Below are 18,717 nucleotides of genomic sequence, written 5' to 3' on the forward strand. Positions count from 1 at the left end.
AATAAGACAACTGTGTTTACATTTACTTGTTATGGGTTTAATCAGACGGAGATTTAAACAAAGAACCTTCGATAGAAGGCAACAACTTGCAAGACAAGGATTCAAGTGACAATTTGCTTTTCTGTATATGTAGCAACATATGTAGTGGCACACAAAATTAAATAATGTGTATGATAGATTCTCTTTCTCATTCCTTAGACTTGTGTTCTCCAGACGTTGGCTGGCGGCTTTGCTGTCATTTAAATCTCCAAATGATTATGTTGTTGTTGCTTTGTTGTTGCTGTTGCTGGCATATTAATATACGAAGTCCCGAAAAGCGACTGCTTATATTAATATGCCAAATTTGTTGTTCGACACACTGCAGAGAGCATGTCTAATTTGGAAGCGGATACATATTTAATCCAGCTGCAATTAAGCAAATATTTTATTAGTATTTATTGAATTGATGTGTAAAGTATTTAGTGTTTAATTACCTTCTTGAAGCCAATATCGTTGGCGTATTCCCTGAAGCACTGACGGCAGATGTTCAGACCGTATTTACGGATCAGACCGTGACGGTTGGAGCATGCACGGCTGCAAATGTTTAAGAGAAGACTCAATCAATACTGACTAATTATTGTAGATAATAACGCATATTGAACTCCTTGAAATCGAATTAAATTGCATAGCTGTTGCTGCAGCGGGCTGTAGAACCATTTAAATTGCGAAAAATGGGAATTGCCCAGCTGCGGCTTTGCTTTGGCCACCCTTCATTAAGGAAACTTGTCAACGTTGTTTTAGCACATATTTCCGTACTCAACCGGGGGCAATAAATTTTGCACTCCACAAGCATAAATACAAAAACAAAAGGAAACAACAACGATATGCATATTGTGTATATTGGGAGGGAGGAGCACCATGCGTGAATGGAGGGCGTGCTTAACCTCACAAACTCAAAGCAAATCAACTATGCAACAAAATACGTGTTCAAAGTGCAGGCATTCATGCAAATTATATAGCGTTCGGTGCACAATTTTGCGCTCTACACAATAATTACCAGCAACGGGAGCCTTGGCCGTATTTACGGGGATGCGAATACCAGAGAGTAGCGAAACCCATGTTGGCGTTTACGATGGAAAATTCGAAAAGAAAGAAGCAGACGCCAAAAAATGGCTGCTTGACACTTGGTCAGTGTGACCGCAAAATATATACCAAGTTATACTGCTTTGCTCACTAATAAATGGCCACACATGCAATATCTGTCATTCGTTAAAGATGCCACCCAACACAAAATTGAAAAAGAGTTGCCACTTAGAATTATTAGCAGCGCTGGTCACACTGCACGTATATATTTGAAACCGTCTTATTGGCGGTAAATACAATGATACATAAACTAATTAGAAATAAAACGGTTGGGCAGCGTTATTTTCAACCACAACAACTCTAGCGTTTTTCTTCGCAAACTGTGGCACCTCAACCGTCTCAATTGCCTCAGGCTCATACGATATCACCTCATAGTCCGTATTATCAGTCGCAATTTCCACTTGCTCGAATTCAGCTGCATCACAGAAATCATTCGGATCTAGTTCAACCATGTCGTACTGTTGATCCGCCAACATCCCAGATGTCAACGTGCTGCCATCCGTGAGAAATTCACCATCCCTGCTGCCCTCCTGCATTTGCTTAGCCTTGAGTGCAGCCGCAGTTTCCAGCTCAAGTTTTTGCATTCGCATCATCAACCTGGCATTCTCATCCAAATGCGAATGACGCGCTCTCACATGTTTGTCCCGATCGCCACGCTGTCGAAACGTTTTGGTGCAGTATTGACAATCATATGGCTTCTCGCCGGTGTGTATACGTTGATGATTTTTCAAGGCATCCGCACGATAGAAACGCTTTCCACATTCGTCACACTCATAACGACGCTCACCACGATGGATTAGACGATGCTGATAGAATACGGAGCCTGTGAGGAAACGCTTCCCACACACCAAACAATGATACGGCCTTTCGCCCGTGTGACATTTGCGGGTATGATCATTGAGATCCGGACGTATGGTAAACTTACGCCCACATCCTGGCTCATCGCAAACGAAGGGCTTGACACCTGGCAGGTACAATCTATAGCACACCAAGTGATATTATGATGAGGATGATGCCACAACTCACCCTGATGGAAACGCAAGTGCTGCCACAAGTGGCTCGATTGTGTATAGGATTTGCCACAAATATCGCAAAGATATTGCCGTAAGCGACCAACTGCAGCATTGCCGCCAGCGTTACCACTGTTATTGCGCAACTCCTTCTCACGCTTCTTTTTATTTAGATGCTTCTCTTCGTAATGCGGCTGTATTTCATGGGCATACTCAAAGTTGCTGGCACAAAAATCACAGGGCAGAATCATACGCTTCCCGGACTCACTGAGACGCGGATAATAGTGATAGGCACTGTAACTTCAGGAAGGTGCATTGGATTAATTGACTGCTAAGATATGGTAATTCAACTGCTTACCGATGTTCTTGGAGCAACTCCACATTGGCAAACTTGAGTTCGCACACATTGCAGACAAAATAGCGATTGGGACACATCTGCAACTGCTTGAGACCTTCCCTCATATACACACAATCCGTTTGATAATGCACACTGGCCTCCTTGGCGGTGGTCATCACCAGGCTGCAAGCGAAACACTCGAAACGACGTTCAGGCAAATGAGTTGCCTCATGCTTTAGCATTAATTTGACATCCGCAAAGATGTAATCACAAAACTCGCATTGAAGCACATGACTCAAAATGAGCGAGGAGAACAATTCATGCTCATAGCGCTGAAGCTTATCCAGCTGCATGCTGACCGCAAGCAGCTGATTTCCCTCAACGGACAGCGCACTCAGTTGACGCTTTAAATCCGCTTCAGTTTCTTGCACTGTAGTGGACTTCTTTGCTTTTGGCAGCAATGGATAATGCACGGAAATGTGTTCGAGTGCTATTTTGACATCGTAGAAGACGCGACCGCATTTAGTGCACTCGAGAACAACGAGCAGACCCAACGCTGAGAGCGCCGAGTGAGGTGCATTTGACTGTGTGGGTATCAAATCCAGGGCATGCTTCTCCATATGACGCACCAAACCGGAAGCGTGTACAAACTTACGATCACATATGTTGCATTCGTTGGGACCTTTGGAGGCGGACTTCTTCACCTTGGAACTGTCGACGCCCGTCTCCAGATCGTATTTGAGCTCTTCTTTGATATACCGACGTATGCGGACCTGATTCTCGATGAGAATGCGTTCACTGGGCAGTTTCTTGGGCTGCACAGGTTTCTCTATGTTGGCAACTGGTGGTTGCTTTGGAGTAGCAGCTGCAACTGCTGGCTTTGCGTTGACTTCACAGCGATGTTCTTGAAAGGCAACAGAATGGAAGAGACCATTGCAATTGGAACACTTGATGATGCTCACCGGTTGCTTCAAAGTAGCAGTCGGCACTTGAAGGAAATCACGCAACTTTTCCCGCTCCGCTTCCGGATCAAAGTCAACCTTATCATCGGCTTCCTGTAGTATTTGCTTCAAATCCGGATCCGCCAGTGTACGTTCAACGGCATCCTCTGTTTCCATCTGTATCCCATTCGTGATGCCAAAAAACTGACTGAGATCCTCATAGTTAAAAACGCCATCGCTCTCATTGGCCACCAGCACAGTGGCGCCTTGTTCCAGTTCACAACTGCGATCCACGAGCAATTCGGCATCGCATTCAAACTCGGCCATAACAAACTCGCCGCCATCGAACAAATTCAAATCCCCATCCATTATTGTTAAGAGAAAATGACAAAAAAAGCAAAAAATTGAGAAGGGAAAATAAATCAAATGAAAAGAAAAATTTGTCAAATTTGGTAGCGATGCGTCTTAATTCAGAGTTCGACTTCCAATGAAATGAAAACTTTCTTTCGTTTGATAACAATCGAAAATCTAGACAGGTGTCACAGTTGCCTACTTTGTCAACAACTGTCAAGCTTCCTTGACAATAGTGTCGCTGTTTAAAACAAATGACAGTTATTTCCTTAAAGATAAAGACTTGGGCAAAGATTCTATTGCATTTAAACCTTACGACCTTTAATCTTAATATCTAACAAGGCAACTTCAAGTGCTGCTCTTAATTTGGGGCACAAAATACAATTTTAAACGGCAGCCAGTTTAATCAAAGTGGGGTTTACATGCTTATCGTATTGTTTATAATATATAGTCTATATCTATTGTGGGTTTCTACCACACTACCAGTCACACTCTCTTGGTCAAACATAGCACAAGACAAGACAAGACACGACAAGAGAGTTTTATCAGTTAGTCACCTAAGAGTCCTCAAAATATGTTTATATTTAGAGCCGTTACATATCCGAATATTTGGCCAAATATGTGAACTACACACAGTATATACAGAGATAGATACAAACTATATATATAGATGGTTTAAGTCGATTGTTTATATTTTCTTTTAGGGAGCTCAAATTGTCGAGCGCAGGTGAAGAAGGTGGTGATTACTGGCCGCCGGTTATCAGTTTGCCGAGATAACAGTATAGTCGAGACTCGCGAAATGAGTAAACGCGATGACATACCACCAACGTTAATCAGTGCGTAACTTTAACTCGGTCTGAACGGCAGCAGGTTAAACGCCCACATTTCGGGGGATCTTTACCACAACAGCAGCTACAAACAAAATCATTCACATCCAGAGATAGAAAAGAGATTTGTGTGCACCTCTTTTGTCGACACGGTAAATGCAATTTGTGTCAGCCATTTGTGTGTGTCTTTGTCTGTGTCTCAACGCAATGATTCACCAGCATTCAAACGATAGAAATCCGTAAATTGATAAAAAAAAAGCCAATGCTTCTTATCGGCAAAAATTTGCTGCAAGATAATGCGCCAGCGTGGTGGATATCGTTTCATTCGCTTCGTCGGTTAACGGAACTGGCAAAATAGCCTCAGGTCTACGTTTCAATTTGCTGGAGTTGCGTGTGGCTCTTTGTAGTAGCACTTCAATTAATCCAGTGCCACGCATTTCAGGATGCATCATGGATATGGAAAGTGTCACATATGCGTACATCTCCGAACCGGTTGAGTTTAGGCAGCTGGAGGGCAAAGCCATCGATTTTCGCAAGACGTTCGATGTGCGCGGTCGCGGCACCGATGAAATGCTCCAATTATATTTGCGCAAGGCCAATCTATCCGATGATCTCGACGCGATACCGGCGATGCAGCGACGTGCCTATGTTTACGACATTATTAGAAGTCATAAGAGTCCCGGTTATTGGGTGGTAAATTGTGCTTTTAAAAATAGCAACAGCAACCGCATCATCATCATCGTCACCACCATAGTCATCATCAAACTCAGTCATCAGCCGTTTGCGGTCACAGCAGCTTTGTTCATCTTTGTTCTATGTGTGTATTTGCAGCCACCGTTTATGCAGGTGAGCAGTGACGTGTTTGCACAGCCACCGCCCGCAGTTCTACCGCCACCATCAGCTCGCTCCACACCGGGTTCCGAACGTCGTCTCTTTGGCGCAGACGCTGCCAGCTTAAAAATGAGCTATTCCTCCTCATCAAACAGTTTGAACAGTATTGGCGGTGCCTCGAGTGGTGCTCTGCCAGGTCCCAGCTTTAGCACCAGCGTTCTCACCAGCAAAAAGGGCTCCAAGTATGAGATTAGCGGACCAGTCAACTTTCAGCATGTCTCCGGAGATGTCACCAGGGATCGCACTCGCAACGCATTTGATTTGAATGAGTCGAACAATGACAATGTGCTCAAAAAGTACATGATGGAGCATAGGATCACGGAGGAGGATGTGGCGGGCATGCGACGCCAGGATCTCATCAAGAAGATTGTGCACTCCAATTTTACCTGGCTGGTAAATAGAATTAGCTAACAAATTCGTATCCATATCGATTTAAACTCACTATCTTGTTAATAGCCCAAAAAGGATCAGCCAGCCAAGACGAAAGCTGCACCAGCTACGCTGCAGTATGCCACCATTTCCACTAACAATCAGATAACTCCGCCACCTTCTCCTCCGCCGACACATCGAAATCCTCCTTCGGCTCAATTCTCCAACTATGCCACGCTAACTTCGCGCTTCGTGGACATCTCCGATATGGATGCGCCTTCCATGGGTCCACCACCGCCGTCAAGTCACAGACAGCCAGAAGTTGTGGGCACTGTGGTGCCCGTGCAATTGCAGAACAACAGATCCAAAGTGCCACCACCTCCCTCGGCTGTCACGGCGGCCAACACACGACCCAAACAGCCGCAAGTGCCACAGCAGCTGACGGTTGAAGTACGTCCTTCGCAGACAAAGACATCGACTGACATGTATGCCACCATTGGTCCGACGCAGCGCAAGGTGGGCACAATGCGTGTGCCTCCTCCAGCGCCTCCCAAGCCTTCAGTAGCGCCCAGTGCAACGACAGCCCAAGTGCAATATGCGCCTACCAAACAGGCGCCTCCTCCGCCTGCGGTCAAGGCCGCTCCACAGCCACAGTATGTTCCTCCAACTCCATATGGAGCGCGAAGTGAGACACAGAATGCTGCTCCAACGGCAGCCCGCAGTGCGGCTCCTCCCTTTGCCGCTGAGCTCGTGCAGTCACGTTTTGGTGGTCCACAGACGCGACCACAGGCTGCTACTCAATTGCCAGTGCAGAAGCCAAAAACGACAACTGCGATTCCGCCGCCGCCGCCACCACAACCGACCAGCGGAGCAGCAGCACCCCCACCGCCACCTCCGATGCCAGCAGCTGCTCCAATACCGCCACCACCGCCGCCAGTAGCAGCTGGAGGAGTACCGATGCCTCCACCTCCGCCACCAGCTGGAGGAGCACCGATGCCACCGCCGCCGCCATCAGCGGCGATGGGTCTTAAAAAGTCTGAACCAGTCAAGACAGCGCCAACAGCTGCTGCAGGTGGTGGAGGCGACGATCGCGATGCATTCTTGCTAAGCATACGCAAGGGCGTCACACTAAAGGTGAGTGGACAATGAAAGTTTGCGGTACTATATTAACACAACCGTTACTTACAGAAAGTCGACCGGAAATCAGCCACAATTAGCGGCATTAAGCCACGTGCTGAAAAGAAGCCAGCCACCATGGATTTCCTGAGTGAACTTAAATTAGGCATCACGTCGCGACGAGTCAAAAATCCAGCCGATAATCCTTACTCCGAAGCCAACACCGGCAATGAATCACAGGCGTAAATTTGAATTCGTCAACCTTTTTCACTAAAATGGGCAACGCTGTGTACTAAGATTGACCACCACTACCTACATTTAAAGTGACCAGCCTACGAGCGAAATTCAAAAAAATTATTGCATACTTTAATTACTTATTTGCTAAATTACATTTATTTATATGTATATATACCATACCTATATAACGCACACTGCTGAGCTTTAAAATAGCAATAACAGCACATTAATTACGATATAGACAAGAATGTTCTTCATGACATTTACAATTACCAGTGAAATCTGTAAATAAATACACTTGTGTATATGTGTGTGTGTTTGATAACTTATCTAGCTGATTAACACTTGTAGTTTTGCAAAGCTTGCGGCGCTTACGAACACTGTGCACAAATTTGCTTGTATGTGTGTGTGTTAAGTGATAATCAGCTGGACTGACGCTCAGGTGAGCGGAGTAGAAAGAACAACAATCATTTTTGATTTCGATTCGCGTTCGCTACGTTTGGAAAGCTAAGAGTGATATTGCAAATTTTGCATAAAACAAATATTTTTCTGTAAAATCGTTTACACGTTTTTTTCACGTTTACCACATTTAGAATATATATTATGCAACGTATTGCGGTAATTGGAGGAACCGGCATGACCGGCCAATGTGTTGTTGACTACGCCTTGGAGAAAGGTAAAAAGGAGCGCAACAAGTTAATTTTATGATGCATATATTTTATACCACTTCGCTTGCAGGTCTCAAGGTGCGTTTGCTTTACCGCACCGAACCCACCATTCCAGAACGTTTCAGAGGCAAAGTTCAATTGGTTCAGGGCGATGCCACCAAATTGGAAGATGTAAAGAACCTTATTGAAGGCGACGGTGCTGTCGATGGGGTTTGTGTTATTCTGGGCACTCGCAATAAACTGGAAGCCACCACAGAATTGTCACGCGGCACCGAAAATGTGATAACCGCCATGAAGGAAGCCAAAATTACGAAATTCTCTGTGGTCATGTCTTCGTTCCTGTTGCGCCCACTTAACGAAGTGCCCGCTGTCTTCCACAAGCTGAACGAGGAGCATCAGCGCATGCTGGACTTGACCAAAACTTCGGGTTTGGATTACATTGCCATACTGCCCCCGCACATCGCTGATGAGCCAGGTACCAGCTACACAGTGGTGCATGACGAGGCGCCAGGACGTTTGGTGTCCAAGGATGACTTGGGCAAGTTTATTGTCGATTCACTGGATCAGCCAGAGCATTATGGCAGAGTCTGTGGCATAGCCAAGAGCGCCAAGAGCAATTAAGCAAAGTAATCCATTCGAAATGGTAATCAATATAAATTAACATTTATATGATGAATGATCTGCATATAAATGTTCATCAAGTTGTTGTGTGGCAGGCGCTTTTTAAACGTACAAATATTATATCCATTATATTCAAGTCTTTTTTGTATAGTTGTTAAACTAACGTATTTACACTTTCCATTTTTGATACCAAGAAAAATGAATAAATTACATTTTTATTGCATTTACGTGAACAATCAATTGGCAAAGCAGCATCGACAACGACGCTCGGTCAAGACACCTGAAATTTCAAGCTATTAGCAGCTGTCGCATTGCACGTCACCTCAACTATTTCAGCAATGTGCACCTGTAGAATATTTTGCACCAAAAACTATGACTGACTGCTTCCGCTTTAACGCTCAATGCCAATAAAATTCGAAAAACACAACGCAAAAAGTGACCGCAAAAGAGAAAGAGAAGAGAACGTGTACTTTGCAAATACAGCGAGCATGCAATAAAGTAAATTTGGTATTTGGCTAGAAGCTTCTTTTTTTAATGATGTATTGTAATAGTTAAATTTAGTCGCATTTTTAAAAGAATGATACAATTCATGATAAAGTTTAACAACTGGTTCATGTCTTTGATAAGCACTGGTCTTAATATGTGCTATGGTTTGTGTCTAAGCTAGACTCCGTTGTTAGACCTCGTTTTTTATATAATTTTAAGTGATTACTAAATTAAATAAAGACTATTAGCAACTGATTTGAGAGTGGGATCATTTACAATTTTCTCCCATTTTATCATTAAATTTACAAGCGGCTCAATATATCGAGTGCTTACTGCGTGAGAACACATGCATGCAATAAAGTAAATTTGGTATTTGGCTAGAAGCTTTTTTTGAATAATGTATAGTAATATATAGTTAATTTTAGCTGCTTTGCATTTTAAAATAATAATAAAATTCAGGTTTAAGTTCAACAACTGGTTTGGGTCTTTGATAAGCACTGGTCTTAATATGTGCTATGGTTTGTGTCTAAGCTAGACTCCGTTGTTAGACCTCCTTTTTTTAAAAAAAATTTTAAATGATTACTAAATTAAATAAAGAGTAGTAGTAACTGATTTGATAATCGAATAATTTACAATAATTTTGCCACTAAAATTACATGTGGTTCAATATATCGAGTGCTTACTGCGTAAGAACACATGCATAGGCTGCTATTTGTGATAATTAAATGCCTCGACTGTGTGTATATGTTTGGTTTATTTTTGTAAAAATTTAAGTTGAAGCAGCTTTTTGGCTGGCTGTCGTTGTTCGTTGGGCAGCAGGCTGTGAGACCCCCTTTCCGCCTTCCCTCTCCGCCTTTTCGACTTGTTGTCAGATGCAGCTGTAATAAAAATAACATTACCGGGCAACATCAATTTTTTTTGGCTTGTCGCCGCAACAACGCCATGAACTTGAACTTGTCATAGATTTTTTCAGACAGATTGCAGACGAATGTTTCCGTTACGCCTTCCTGTGTCTCTGTGCATCATAAACATAATAATATAAACACTTAAAAGATTCTTCACGGATGATGTGTATCTACATAATTAATATAATTTATTGCCTTTCATTTTGTTGTTTGCTTAATGCTACAGTTTCATCTCCGATATGTATATATCTATATGCTATGCTATGCTTTATATAATTGGAAGATAATTGAGCTATCATATGTAAATATATGTTTTTGTAGGTAGATATTGTCTAGCAAAGCATTTGTTCGAGCAAAAAACCACAACAAAATCATACAAAATCGATTCCAATTAAAATTAACAATAATAATTAATAATTAGATTAACATGAATATATAGATGGGATGGTATGTGCTATATGCTATATTCTGTCTATAGCACTTTTGCCTCTCGATGTTTCTCAAGGAAAGTTGTTTGTTTTTTTTTTGTTTCTTTTTCTTTTTGGTAACAAAAAATACATGCGGAAAGTAATATATAAAAATCAACACGAGCGTAATAATGAATGTTTTCTGTGTGTGCTTTACGTGTGAGTGTGTGTATGTGTGTGTTAATCGTAATGGAATATGAGATAAACGCTCGAAAGGATAACGGCAGTAGATGGATAAATACCATCAGTAAGCGTTTACCTCAATTTGTTATTTGTTTTCTTTGACTAGTTTTAACAGTTGAACTGAAGCCTTCAAGCCAACACTACAACTACTACGGGTGCTGACGCCTATAAGACCTTCTTCATGTATTTCTTATTAATATTCTGTAAACTGGGCAGCTCACAGTGACGCGGTCCATACATGGAAATGGGTGCACAGTACTCATAGCCAATGCGCTCATAGAAACCATCCTGATCGATGGTCGACAAATACAACGTATTCAAATCCAGCACCACCCGACAATAGTCCTCGGCAAACTTCATGATCAGCTTGCCAAATCCTTGACCACGATACGCTTTATCGACGACAACGGACTCCACAAAGCATGCCTTCTTCTTTGAGGTGATTGGGCTCAGCTTCAAGTGCGCAATCACACGACACATTCCCTCGGTGGTGAGCACAAGACTACAGGGCAGAGTATCACACGAGGCTTCCAAGGAGCGCATGCGTGCCGTTTCAGAGCGCGGCCATTCCGAGTTGATGAGCGCGCAGGTCTCCTTCATTAGCTCCGGAAAATTGTGTATAGGAACGACATTGAACGGACTGCCCGTGACATTGAATGGTGGAAGCCCCTGCAAAAAGACAGATTCAATTAGTAAATGGAATCACAATAAACTTGTCGAATTATATTAAAACATTTGGTGCCTTGTTGCTCTCGTTTATTGTCTTTTTTTGCAGCTCTACCTCATAGTACGGCTCCGGTTTAATATAACGCATATCGTTTTAACTGATAAACTAACTGGGCCGACTGTCGTTCTGCCAGCATCGGGCTAAGGAAAGTATCTCAATATCTATAAGAGAACAAAATGTTGTATATGCTTCGTTTTCGTTTCAATGTGAAGCGAAAGAATGTTGTACAAAAAACATAAAACAATTTGTGATTTATTTACACGGGGAAGTAATTAAGAAAAAGATATGATTAAAACATAGCACATATCGTGGGTAGCACCCAATAAATCATGCTATACACTTGACAGCAAATATAAAAATATTTGAATAATATGTGTAAAGTTTTAAGCAAAGCTGATAAGATTTACAAAAGCCTACATTTTAAAATATGTAGCATTACATGGGGTTTCATTATACATTTCTTAAATAATCTGATTTGAAAGATCTATTTAGTTCATAAAGTTTTAAAAGCTTATTTCTTTGCTGATTGTTTTTTTTTTACAGTTTAAAGAGTAAGGCCTAGGAGGTCTTATGTATACCAATATAAGCAACCAATATTTTAAAATTATGATCTATCTGTAATATATTACATATATTATTATTTTACGTAGTAGTCTAAATGATTGATTGTTTTATCATCGTAAACAAAAAAAGTGTAAGAGCTGGAGGTCTGCTCTAAAAATTAAATCCTGGAAAATTTCAATCATAATTAGATCAAAAATAGAATATATGTAGTTCTTATGTGAACAATTGTCCATGCTTATCTACAATATTTTTATCCTATTTCAATAAATTCAGGTTGTCAAAACATTTTCATACTCGGCATTGCAAGTATCACAATTATAATGCTATAAACATGCTACGACCGCAGATCGAATATAGTTCAAAGCTGTCTTCGATAAGAGTTCAAAGCTCTTTAATAAAATAATGTGTAGCAATTATATAGTTAGGCATACTAATAGTATTTTTATAATTACGTATATAGTTTGAATGTGTCGTGGAATTGTGGAGGCGTTGAATTCTTAGATAATGTTTTCACACACACGCTCACATATATAGATATGAACAAATACACATACATATGCACGCGAATAATGCTGTCCATGAAAATCAAGGTGAGGCATAAAAAACAACAAGAACACTTCTCTCTGTACAAAACGTTGCTAACGCTAACGAGACTTTTGCGACCTTCGACTGGCCAAAACAACACAACAACAAATATATAGATTTATATACACTTGGATAACATAGTAATTGTGAATTATACAGAATAAAATAAGCAAAAAAATTAGTAATATAAACAATTGTGCACTGCACACGCACACTTGGCTAGCACTATTTGTTGTTGAACAATGCGTAATTATTGATTTTCCTACTGTATTATGTTTTGCTTTTTACCATTGCGAGCAATCTTTGCTCTTTTCGTTGTTGAATTTCCTCACGAGCGCCACGGCGAAATGTGCAAAGCGGACTGATATAGTTCCCAATACTGACGATCCAAGAACCGAGGAAAAAAATTGTATAAAATGGGCCAAGTTCCGCTGACCGAGCGAGCAAAAATGTTTAATATACAAATTTGATGTTGATGATAATTTCTGTGTCTGTGTTTGTATTTGTGTGGCGGCAGCGTCACCGACAACAACAACAACAACAACAACAACAGCGTACGCTTCGTTGAACTTGCACACAATAAGAATCGATGTCGAGTGGATATGTATATGCTTCCTTCTATACTATGGCTTTATTTTAACATGAATTCAATTTTGAAACGCGCGGCCGTTACGTTATATTTTTATTTTTAAACATTATGCTTAATATTCGCATGTGTGGAGCGCTGTTTTTGCGTGCAACGAGTGTTGCCACCTGGTTGGGGAATCGATTCTGCTTCTAGTTCTGCCAATTATGTATCGACCCACCACCACTATCGACAACAACATCAGTGGCAAATTATCGGCCAATTTGCAAATTTATCGAAATTTATAAACAAAATAAAAATAACAAAAAAAAAAGTAGTCTCGCAGTTGCAAATTGGTTGAGGTGCATGCAAAAATTAAGCTACACGGAAATTAACGGTTTAACAGTGAACTTACAGCACGATTAGCGCAGATTTTAATAACGCGCAAGGAGCAGCAAATGAATTTTCCTGTTCGCGACACTGAATTTGTATATTACACAACAAATAAATCAAATAAAAAGAGACATATCGACAAATATAAAAAAAATTGGCAGCGTGCAGTCTATAAATAATTTGTAAACAAAAAATAGAGAACGAGGAAAAACGAGACATTGACACTGACCCACTACTTTGCTTTGAGATTTCAACATTCTTTGCTGTCGTCGGCCGCCACTCAAATTGCCTTGAGCAACATTAGCACGTGATATCCTTGACCATGGCGAATCGTCAGATGGCGCCTGCTCCAGAGAATCATTTGCGCCTCTCCTGGCACGACACCCAAATGATGGCAACACTCAGTCCACAGACGGTCATGGATTACTTTTGCCGCAAGAGCAATCCATTCTACGACCATCAGTGCAACAATGAAACCATTAGAATGCAGCGTCTCGGCGTGGAACATTTGCAGTGGGTTTTGCCCATATCCGCTTAAATTATCCATACTAAATTGTCTCTTCTTAATCGCAGCAACATGCTGGGTCTGGAGTACATTTTACTTCATGTTGCGGAGCCGATTCTCTACGTCATCCGCAAGCAGCATCGCCACAACACCGCGGAGGCAACGCCAATTGCCGATTATTATATCATTGGCGGTACTGTTTACAAGGCTCCTGATCTCGCAAACGTCATAAATGCGCGCATTGTGAGTTGTGTACATGTGAGTTGAGAACTTGGCTAATTAGTTTATATTACAGCTCAACACGGTCGTGAATCTTCAGTCGGCATTCGAGGAAGCCAGCAGCTATGCTCGTTATCATCCCAATAAAGGCTACACCTGGGATTTCTCCTCCAATAAAGTTTGTAAGTAGATTGCAAACTTTTCATTGCCTAATTAAAATAATGATTTCAGCTGGAGAAATTAATGCGCCTCTTAAACTAATCTACTCTTCTTATTTCTAGTGTCGGACAAATCCAAGTCGGACAAGAAGGACGCCAATGGTGCCAAGGATGAGAACAGCGGAACACTCTTTCAAAAGCAACGTGTTGACATGTTGCTAGTCGAATTGTTACGCAAATTTCCGCCACCCATTCCACCCACACTGCAGAATATGCAACAGCCACTGCAGCCTGGGCAATTACCAAGTGCAGCTGGAGCGGATGGTGCGGCATCGAACGCTGCTGGAGATAATCATGCTACTGGACCGCTGGATATTGCAACAGAAAGCATTGATATGAAGCCACCACCAGAGAAAAAGACGAAGTAACGATTTTGTAGCTGTAGTTTTTCTCGTTTATTTGATTTTGGACTGTATGTTTTTTATATATATAGATTATAAGTCAACACAACTTAGCCTAAATGATGATGATTATTTGATTTAATCTTGTTGAGCACTCGGTGCTGTGGCTGCCTCCGGTTTGCGGCTGTGCAACGACATCGAGGAGTGCACAGTGAGACAGTGATTGGTATAGTCAAGGACGCTCTTAAACGATAGCTTACAACTATGACATGGGACCAGTTTAGTTGGTGTACAATAGACACCCGAATGCGGCACCTTCTTGGGCATCTTGCTAGCCGGCGGTGCCATTGGGACTACAGCTTTTTGTTGCTCCTCCTTGTTTGACATTAACTGTTGTTGCTGCAACTTATTAGACCTACCCAGCGAAGAATCTGTTATAGTTGGCTTGCAGGGGAAAACTGGCGATTCGGGTGGCAATAGTTTCGGCAGCTGTGCCTTCTTCTCGTGGTTGAGTTCCGTGTATTGAAGTTTACGCTTCTCGGCTGGCGGTATTTTCTGGCAATTCTGCATGAGATGAATATGCAGTGCACGCTCCAGTTGGAATTTCTTATCGCAATACTTGCATACGCCCGGTTTCTTATGTTCCAAGTGCTTACGCATATGCACATCCAATTGCTGTTTAGCTAAAAAGGTTGCGCTGCACAACTGGCAATTGAACTTGGGAGCAGTGGCAGCAGCTGCCTTGGGTTTTGGGGCAAGCGATGGGCGAGCAAATGGCTTCGCAGACAAGGTAGGTACTTTTGAGCTGCTCGAAGACTGTACACTGATGACACTGCTGCTGCAGCTGCTTTCAGTGGAGCGTACTATTGTGGATTTGCGCAGCATACTTGTCCTGGCAGTGGGCAAACAACTGCGACGTCCACTCGCATTAGCGGCCGCCAATTTGCGTGCTGGACTGTTCAGCGTCGTCTTGACCACAATTGACATGCGTTGCTTGAATGTTTGGCCGCTGGCTGTAGGCAAAAAGGAGCGACGTGGACGTGGTAAATTAACTGTAGGTAGCGGCTTTTGCTGGCACTTCTCTTGCGGCGGCTGCTCTGGTTGTTTCAGGGGCTTCAAGGAGCTGCCAGTCAGCTTCAAGGCTTTGTTAATCAACTCGGACACTTCGTTGATCATGTCAGTAGCGACAGCATTTGTTGTCTCCTGCTTTTCTATGAGAACTTCCTCTACAGGCGACGGCACAGACATTGAAGTCTCCTCATTTGAAACTGAAAAAGCAGTAGTTTTAAAAAAAGGATAACATTTTATATCTACTTAATTACCTTCGGTTATGTTTTCTAGCAAGACATCAGCACTTAATGGATAAACATTGTTAGTCTTATTGCTGCTTATCTCCTGCAGCGAAATCTCATTGATTGTGGGATTTGTTTCAGTAAGCATTGTGTTGATTTTCACTGTGGACGCAGTCCCATCAATGGTCGAAGATAATGTTGTGTTATTCTCCATATCGGGCTGTGTATTCTCCTTGTTGTTCACATCGGTAAGGGTTTTATTTTTAGTGGGCGTGGAGCACAAAGCGTTATGTTTATTGAGTAGACTCTGATCGAATGGACGCAATGGGGAAATTTGATCGCGCGTCGTTTCATTTTGTATCAGTGACTTGAGCACCGACTTCTTATTATGGTCTTCGAGTGTTTGGTCCATCAGCATGCTCTGCTGCACCTCCATGTAATGACTCTGACTCTGGCTTGTTGTCATCACAGATTGCCATTTGCTGGCAAGCGTATCGTCGGCATCAAAGGACAAATACATGCTCATACTGTCCTCGTTGGTTGCAATCGAACGTCGCGAGTTTTCCATCTCGGTTTATTATCTTTTGTTCACGCACTTACACAACAAACCACTCAAATTTAATTGAAAATTTTATGCGCGAACAATTAAAAGGAATAAGATCAACGACGCTCGTTCTTCTTCTTGGCTGTACCAAGCGTTAATATTTCAAAAGTGTTGACCAACACTTAACGCGCGCGTGTGTGTTAATTGCGAACGGCGTTGTAATCTAATTGCAGCTCCGATGTGCGCTGTAATTTATATTTTACATCAAGTATTTTCTTATTTTAATAGAGGAAGTATTGTTTGCTTTTGCTATACACTCTATGCTAATAAACACAAGGTTGGAATGGAAAATAATTTTTCTCACACTGAATGTAACATATTTGACATGAAAAACATTGTTATTCTGTAATGTGTTTTATATGCGTACATCGATATATCGATAGTGTTTTACCACTTCGTAGGGAAAAATGCCGTTACTTAATTTTTGATATATAATTTTTACCGGAAAGTTATATTTTTACTTATAACTTGTCTATGAAATGACACTCAAATAAAAATCTGTAAGTAAGCTGTTTAAAATAACAAGCAGTTTGAAAACTATGCAATCGCCATGGTGACAATTCTCTGGGTTTCTCAACTTTAGTAAATAAAAATTGTTGCTTATGGTTACAACTCGGCAAATAAAAGAGTAAAATGGCAACCTAAAAGAATAATTTCTTGAATAATAAAAAAGGTAATTTGTAATATTAGGTGAATGTAAAAACATCGTTTTCTTTTTGAATATTAAAACATCGATAAGTCTCTATAGTGCAATCGATGGCTCACCACCTCTTTTGTATATACACAATTGGTTTTATACATAGTGTGTAGACATTTGCCAAAATATTGTACAAAAATAACTGAAACAAAACTTATTGAATCAAAAACGTTTATTAAATTCAAGTTCCTGTTATTACAAAAATAAACGAGCTTACTAAAAGTACTATACATCATCATCATAAACAAGTGGTGTCAGCTGTGAATTGTGAGTCATTTCCTAACAATTTTTCCCAGCCTCAATCACTGAGAAATTCGCAATCACTTGCTATATACAGATAGGCAGTCATCAGTAAGTAATTTACATCCGCATCAAATAGTCACGCTATGGCTGCCGCTGTGGAGAATCAACCGCGCACCGAGCTGCAGGAACTGCAGCTCAAATCCGCTCAAGTTGCCGATGAATCCTTGGAAAGTACGCGTCGCATGCTCACCATGATGGATGAATCCAAGGAGGCGGGCATTCGCACTCTTGTGGCGTTGGATGATCAGGGCGAGCAATTGGATCGCATCGAGGAGGGAATGGATCGCATTAATGCGGATATGCGTGAGGCGGAAAAGAATCTCAGCGGCATGGAGAAATGCTGTGGCATCTGTGTGCTGCCGTGGAAGAAAGTTAATCTGAAGGATGATGGCGATAGCGCCTGGAAGGCGAATGATGATGGTAAAGTTGTTGCAAGTCAGCCGCAGCGGGTGATCGATGAACGTGAACGCAATGGAATGGGACAACCAGCGCAATCAGGTTATGTGGCAAGAATAACGAACGATGCACGCGAGGATGAGATGGATGAGAATTTGGGGCAGGTAAATTCGATGTTGGGCAATTTGCGTAACATGGCAATTGACATGGGATCCGAGTTGGAGAATCAAAACAAACAAATCGAACGCATAAATGCTAAGGGTGATGCCAACAATTTGCGCATGGATGGTGTTAATAAGCGCGCAAATAATTTGCTCAAGAGTTAAGCAGGTGGCAAAATGTAATGATCAATTATAACTGCTCGATACCGATAACCGATAAGCACCCCACCCATCGCTATCAACTAACTTCCTGCTATCTCTCTCTCACTTGAAACTTTCACCAGTAGACGCAGCAACAACTAAAGCACAACAATAGCATCAAAAAGAAATGCAACAATTATGAACTATGTACTGGGAACAAAAACAATACTATGTTGTGGGCACAAAAAACTACTACCGTTATTTAGCAGCTCTTTTAGTTGCTTTATTTATGGCGATATCAAAAATGAATGAACTTTTATATTCAACGTATACACAAACTACTTAGTAAACGACTAAAGCAACAAAAACCCATCAAAATATTTATATAATTAACTATGTCGGATGCAGAAGGAATAACACACACACACTCAAAATTTTATAATGAGATTTTCGTATTGTTGTTGGTACTCATGTT

The 18,717-nt window shown here is 41.6% G+C and overlaps 8 protein-coding genes across 11 annotated transcripts; 4 read left to right on the forward strand and 4 right to left on the reverse strand.

Annotated features, from left to right (window-relative positions):
* Window positions 1-15: 15 nt before the first annotated feature.
* Window positions 16-1,199, reverse strand: LOC117574343 (40S ribosomal protein S29). Its single transcript, XM_034258164.2, has 3 exons — window positions 1,037-1,199; window positions 474-573; window positions 16-405 (listed from the first exon to the last, which is right to left on the reverse strand). The coding sequence occupies exons 1-3, from the start codon at window positions 1,096-1,098 to the stop codon at window positions 397-399; spliced, it is 171 nt and encodes a 56-aa protein (XP_034114055.1). The 5' UTR covers window positions 1,099-1,199; the 3' UTR covers window positions 16-396.
* Window positions 1,200-1,294: 95 nt separating this feature from the next.
* Window positions 1,295-3,908, reverse strand: LOC117574392 (testis-specific zinc finger protein topi). The gene is made up of 3 exons (XM_052006525.1): window positions 2,491-3,908; window positions 2,149-2,432; window positions 1,295-2,086 (listed from the first exon to the last, which is right to left on the reverse strand). Exons 1-3 carry the CDS (start codon window positions 3,777-3,779, stop codon window positions 1,377-1,379), a joined length of 2,283 nt encoding a protein of 760 aa, XP_051862485.1. The 5' UTR covers window positions 3,780-3,908; the 3' UTR covers window positions 1,295-1,376.
* Window positions 3,909-4,460: 552 nt separating this feature from the next.
* Window positions 4,461-7,508, forward strand: LOC117574578 (uncharacterized). 3 transcript variants are annotated; one of them, XM_052006777.1, is made up of 5 exons: window positions 4,477-4,740; window positions 5,031-5,281; window positions 5,420-5,872; window positions 5,936-6,982; window positions 7,037-7,508. In XM_052006777.1, the coding sequence occupies exons 2-5, from the start codon at window positions 5,039-5,041 to the stop codon at window positions 7,208-7,210; spliced, it is 1,917 nt and encodes a 638-aa protein (XP_051862737.1). In that variant the 5' UTR covers window positions 4,477-4,740; window positions 5,031-5,038; the 3' UTR covers window positions 7,211-7,508. The 3 variants fall into 3 exon arrangements, with proteins under 3 accessions (XP_034114349.1, XP_051862737.1, XP_051862738.1); XM_034258458.2 differs by having other exon boundaries at window positions 4,461-4,740; window positions 5,031-5,872; XM_052006778.1 differs by lacking the exon at window positions 5,031-5,281 and having other exon boundaries at window positions 4,482-4,740.
* A 116-nt stretch (window positions 7,509-7,624) lies between these two features.
* On the forward strand, window positions 7,625-8,713 carry LOC117574576 (flavin reductase (NADPH)). Its single transcript, XM_034258454.2, has 3 exons — window positions 7,625-7,643; window positions 7,795-7,877; window positions 7,940-8,713. Exons 2-3 carry the CDS (start codon window positions 7,805-7,807, stop codon window positions 8,488-8,490), a joined length of 624 nt encoding a protein of 207 aa, XP_034114345.1. The 5' UTR covers window positions 7,625-7,643; window positions 7,795-7,804; the 3' UTR covers window positions 8,491-8,713.
* Window positions 8,714-10,052: 1,339 nt separating this feature from the next.
* LOC117574577 (N-alpha-acetyltransferase 80) lies at window positions 10,053-13,147 on the reverse strand. Of its 2 annotated transcripts, none has more exons than XM_034258456.2 (2): window positions 12,696-13,147; window positions 10,053-11,200 (listed from the first exon to the last, which is right to left on the reverse strand). In XM_034258456.2, exons 1-2 carry the CDS (start codon window positions 12,696-12,698, stop codon window positions 10,697-10,699), a joined length of 507 nt encoding a protein of 168 aa, XP_034114347.1. In that variant the 5' UTR covers window positions 12,699-13,147; the 3' UTR covers window positions 10,053-10,696. The 2 variants fall into 2 exon arrangements, with proteins under 2 accessions (XP_034114347.1, XP_051862584.1); XM_052006624.1 differs by lacking the exon at window positions 12,696-13,147 and adding an exon at window positions 11,313-11,618.
* Window positions 13,148-13,241: 94 nt separating this feature from the next.
* On the forward strand, window positions 13,242-14,700 carry LOC117575222 (mediator of RNA polymerase II transcription subunit 6). The gene is made up of 4 exons (XM_034259349.2): window positions 13,242-13,878; window positions 13,939-14,113; window positions 14,166-14,271; window positions 14,371-14,700. Exons 1-4 carry the CDS (start codon window positions 13,688-13,690, stop codon window positions 14,673-14,675), a joined length of 777 nt encoding a protein of 258 aa, XP_034115240.1. The 5' UTR covers window positions 13,242-13,687; the 3' UTR covers window positions 14,676-14,700.
* Window positions 14,701-14,744: 44 nt separating this feature from the next.
* LOC117574393 (uncharacterized) lies at window positions 14,745-16,800 on the reverse strand. Its single transcript, XM_034258231.2, has 2 exons — window positions 15,971-16,800; window positions 14,745-15,916 (listed from the first exon to the last, which is right to left on the reverse strand). The coding sequence occupies exons 1-2, from the start codon at window positions 16,506-16,508 to the stop codon at window positions 14,787-14,789; spliced, it is 1,668 nt and encodes a 555-aa protein (XP_034114122.1). The 5' UTR covers window positions 16,509-16,800; the 3' UTR covers window positions 14,745-14,786.
* Window positions 16,801-17,311: 511 nt separating this feature from the next.
* LOC117576605 (synaptosomal-associated protein 25) lies at window positions 17,312-18,676 on the forward strand. The gene is made up of 2 exons (XM_034261504.2): window positions 17,312-17,508; window positions 17,579-18,676. The coding sequence occupies exon 2, from the start codon at window positions 17,628-17,630 to the stop codon at window positions 18,264-18,266; it is 639 nt and encodes a 212-aa protein (XP_034117395.1). The 5' UTR covers window positions 17,312-17,508; window positions 17,579-17,627; the 3' UTR covers window positions 18,267-18,676.
* Window positions 18,677-18,717: the final 41 nt, after the last annotated feature.

The sequence above is a fragment of the Drosophila albomicans genome, chromosome 2R, assembly GCF_009650485.2.
Source record: "Drosophila albomicans strain 15112-1751.03 chromosome 2R, ASM965048v2, whole genome shotgun sequence".
Lineage (NCBI taxonomy): Eukaryota > Metazoa > Arthropoda > Insecta > Diptera > Drosophilidae > Drosophila > Drosophila albomicans.

Excerpts from the sequence above, each read along its gene's own strand:
- LOC117574576 (XM_034258454.2), top strand. The coding sequence starts at position 7,805 with ATGCAACGTATTGCGGTAATTGGAGGAACCGGCATGACCGGCCAATGT. Across the intron at positions 7,878-7,939 it reads TGACTACGCCTTGGAGAAAG|GTCTCAAGGTGCGTTTGCTT; the intron begins GTAAAAAGGAGC and ends CTTCGCTTGCAG.
- LOC117576605 (XM_034261504.2), top strand. The coding sequence starts at position 17,628 with ATGGCTGCCGCTGTGGAGAATCAACCGCGCACCGAGCTGCAGGAACTG.
- LOC117574343 (XM_034258164.2), bottom strand. The coding sequence starts at position 1,098 with ATGGGTTTCGCTACTCTCTGGTATTCGCATCCCCGTAAATACGGCCAA. Across the intron at positions 574-1,036 it reads GGCCAAGGCTCCCGTTGCTG|CCGTGCATGCTCCAACCGTC; the intron begins GTAATTATTGTG and ends AAACATTTGCAG.
- LOC117574393 (XM_034258231.2), bottom strand. The coding sequence starts at position 16,508 with ATGGAAAACTCGCGACGTTCGATTGCAACCAACGAGGACAGTATGAGC. Across the intron at positions 15,917-15,970 it reads GCTAGAAAACATAACCGAAG|TTTCAAATGAGGAGACTTCA; the intron begins GTAATTAAGTAG and ends CTGCTTTTTCAG.
- LOC117574577 (XM_052006624.1), bottom strand. The coding sequence starts at position 11,345 with ATGCGTTATATTAAACCGGAGCCGTACTATGAG. Across the intron at positions 11,201-11,312 it reads AACCGGAGCCGTACTATGAG|GGGCTTCCACCATTCAATGT; the intron begins GTAGAGCTGCAA and ends GTCTTTTTGCAG.
- LOC117574392 (XM_052006525.1), bottom strand. The coding sequence starts at position 3,779 with ATGGATGGGGATTTGAATTTGTTCGATGGCGGCGAGTTTGTTATGGCC. Across the intron at positions 2,433-2,490 it reads GAGTTGCTCCAAGAACATCG|TTACAGTGCCTATCACTATT; the intron begins GTAAGCAGTTGA and ends ACCTTCCTGAAG. Across the intron at positions 2,087-2,148 it reads GCACTTGCGTTTCCATCAGG|GTGTCAAGCCCTTCGTTTGC; the intron begins GTGAGTTGTGGC and ends TGTACCTGCCAG.
- LOC117575222 (XM_034259349.2), top strand. The coding sequence starts at position 13,688 with ATGGCGAATCGTCAGATGGCGCCTGCTCCAGAGAATCATTTGCGCCTC. Across the intron at positions 14,114-14,165 it reads ACGTCATAAATGCGCGCATT|CTCAACACGGTCGTGAATCT; the intron begins GTGAGTTGTGTA and ends TTTATATTACAG. Across the intron at positions 14,272-14,370 it reads TTTCTCCTCCAATAAAGTTT|TGTCGGACAAATCCAAGTCG; the intron begins GTAAGTAGATTG and ends TCTTATTTCTAG.
- LOC117574578 (XM_034258458.2), top strand. The coding sequence starts at position 5,039 with ATGGATATGGAAAGTGTCACATATGCGTACATCTCCGAACCGGTTGAG. Across the intron at positions 5,873-5,935 it reads ACTCCAATTTTACCTGGCTG|CCCAAAAAGGATCAGCCAGC; the intron begins GTAAATAGAATT and ends TCTTGTTAATAG. Across the intron at positions 6,983-7,036 it reads GCAAGGGCGTCACACTAAAG|AAAGTCGACCGGAAATCAGC; the intron begins GTGAGTGGACAA and ends CGTTACTTACAG.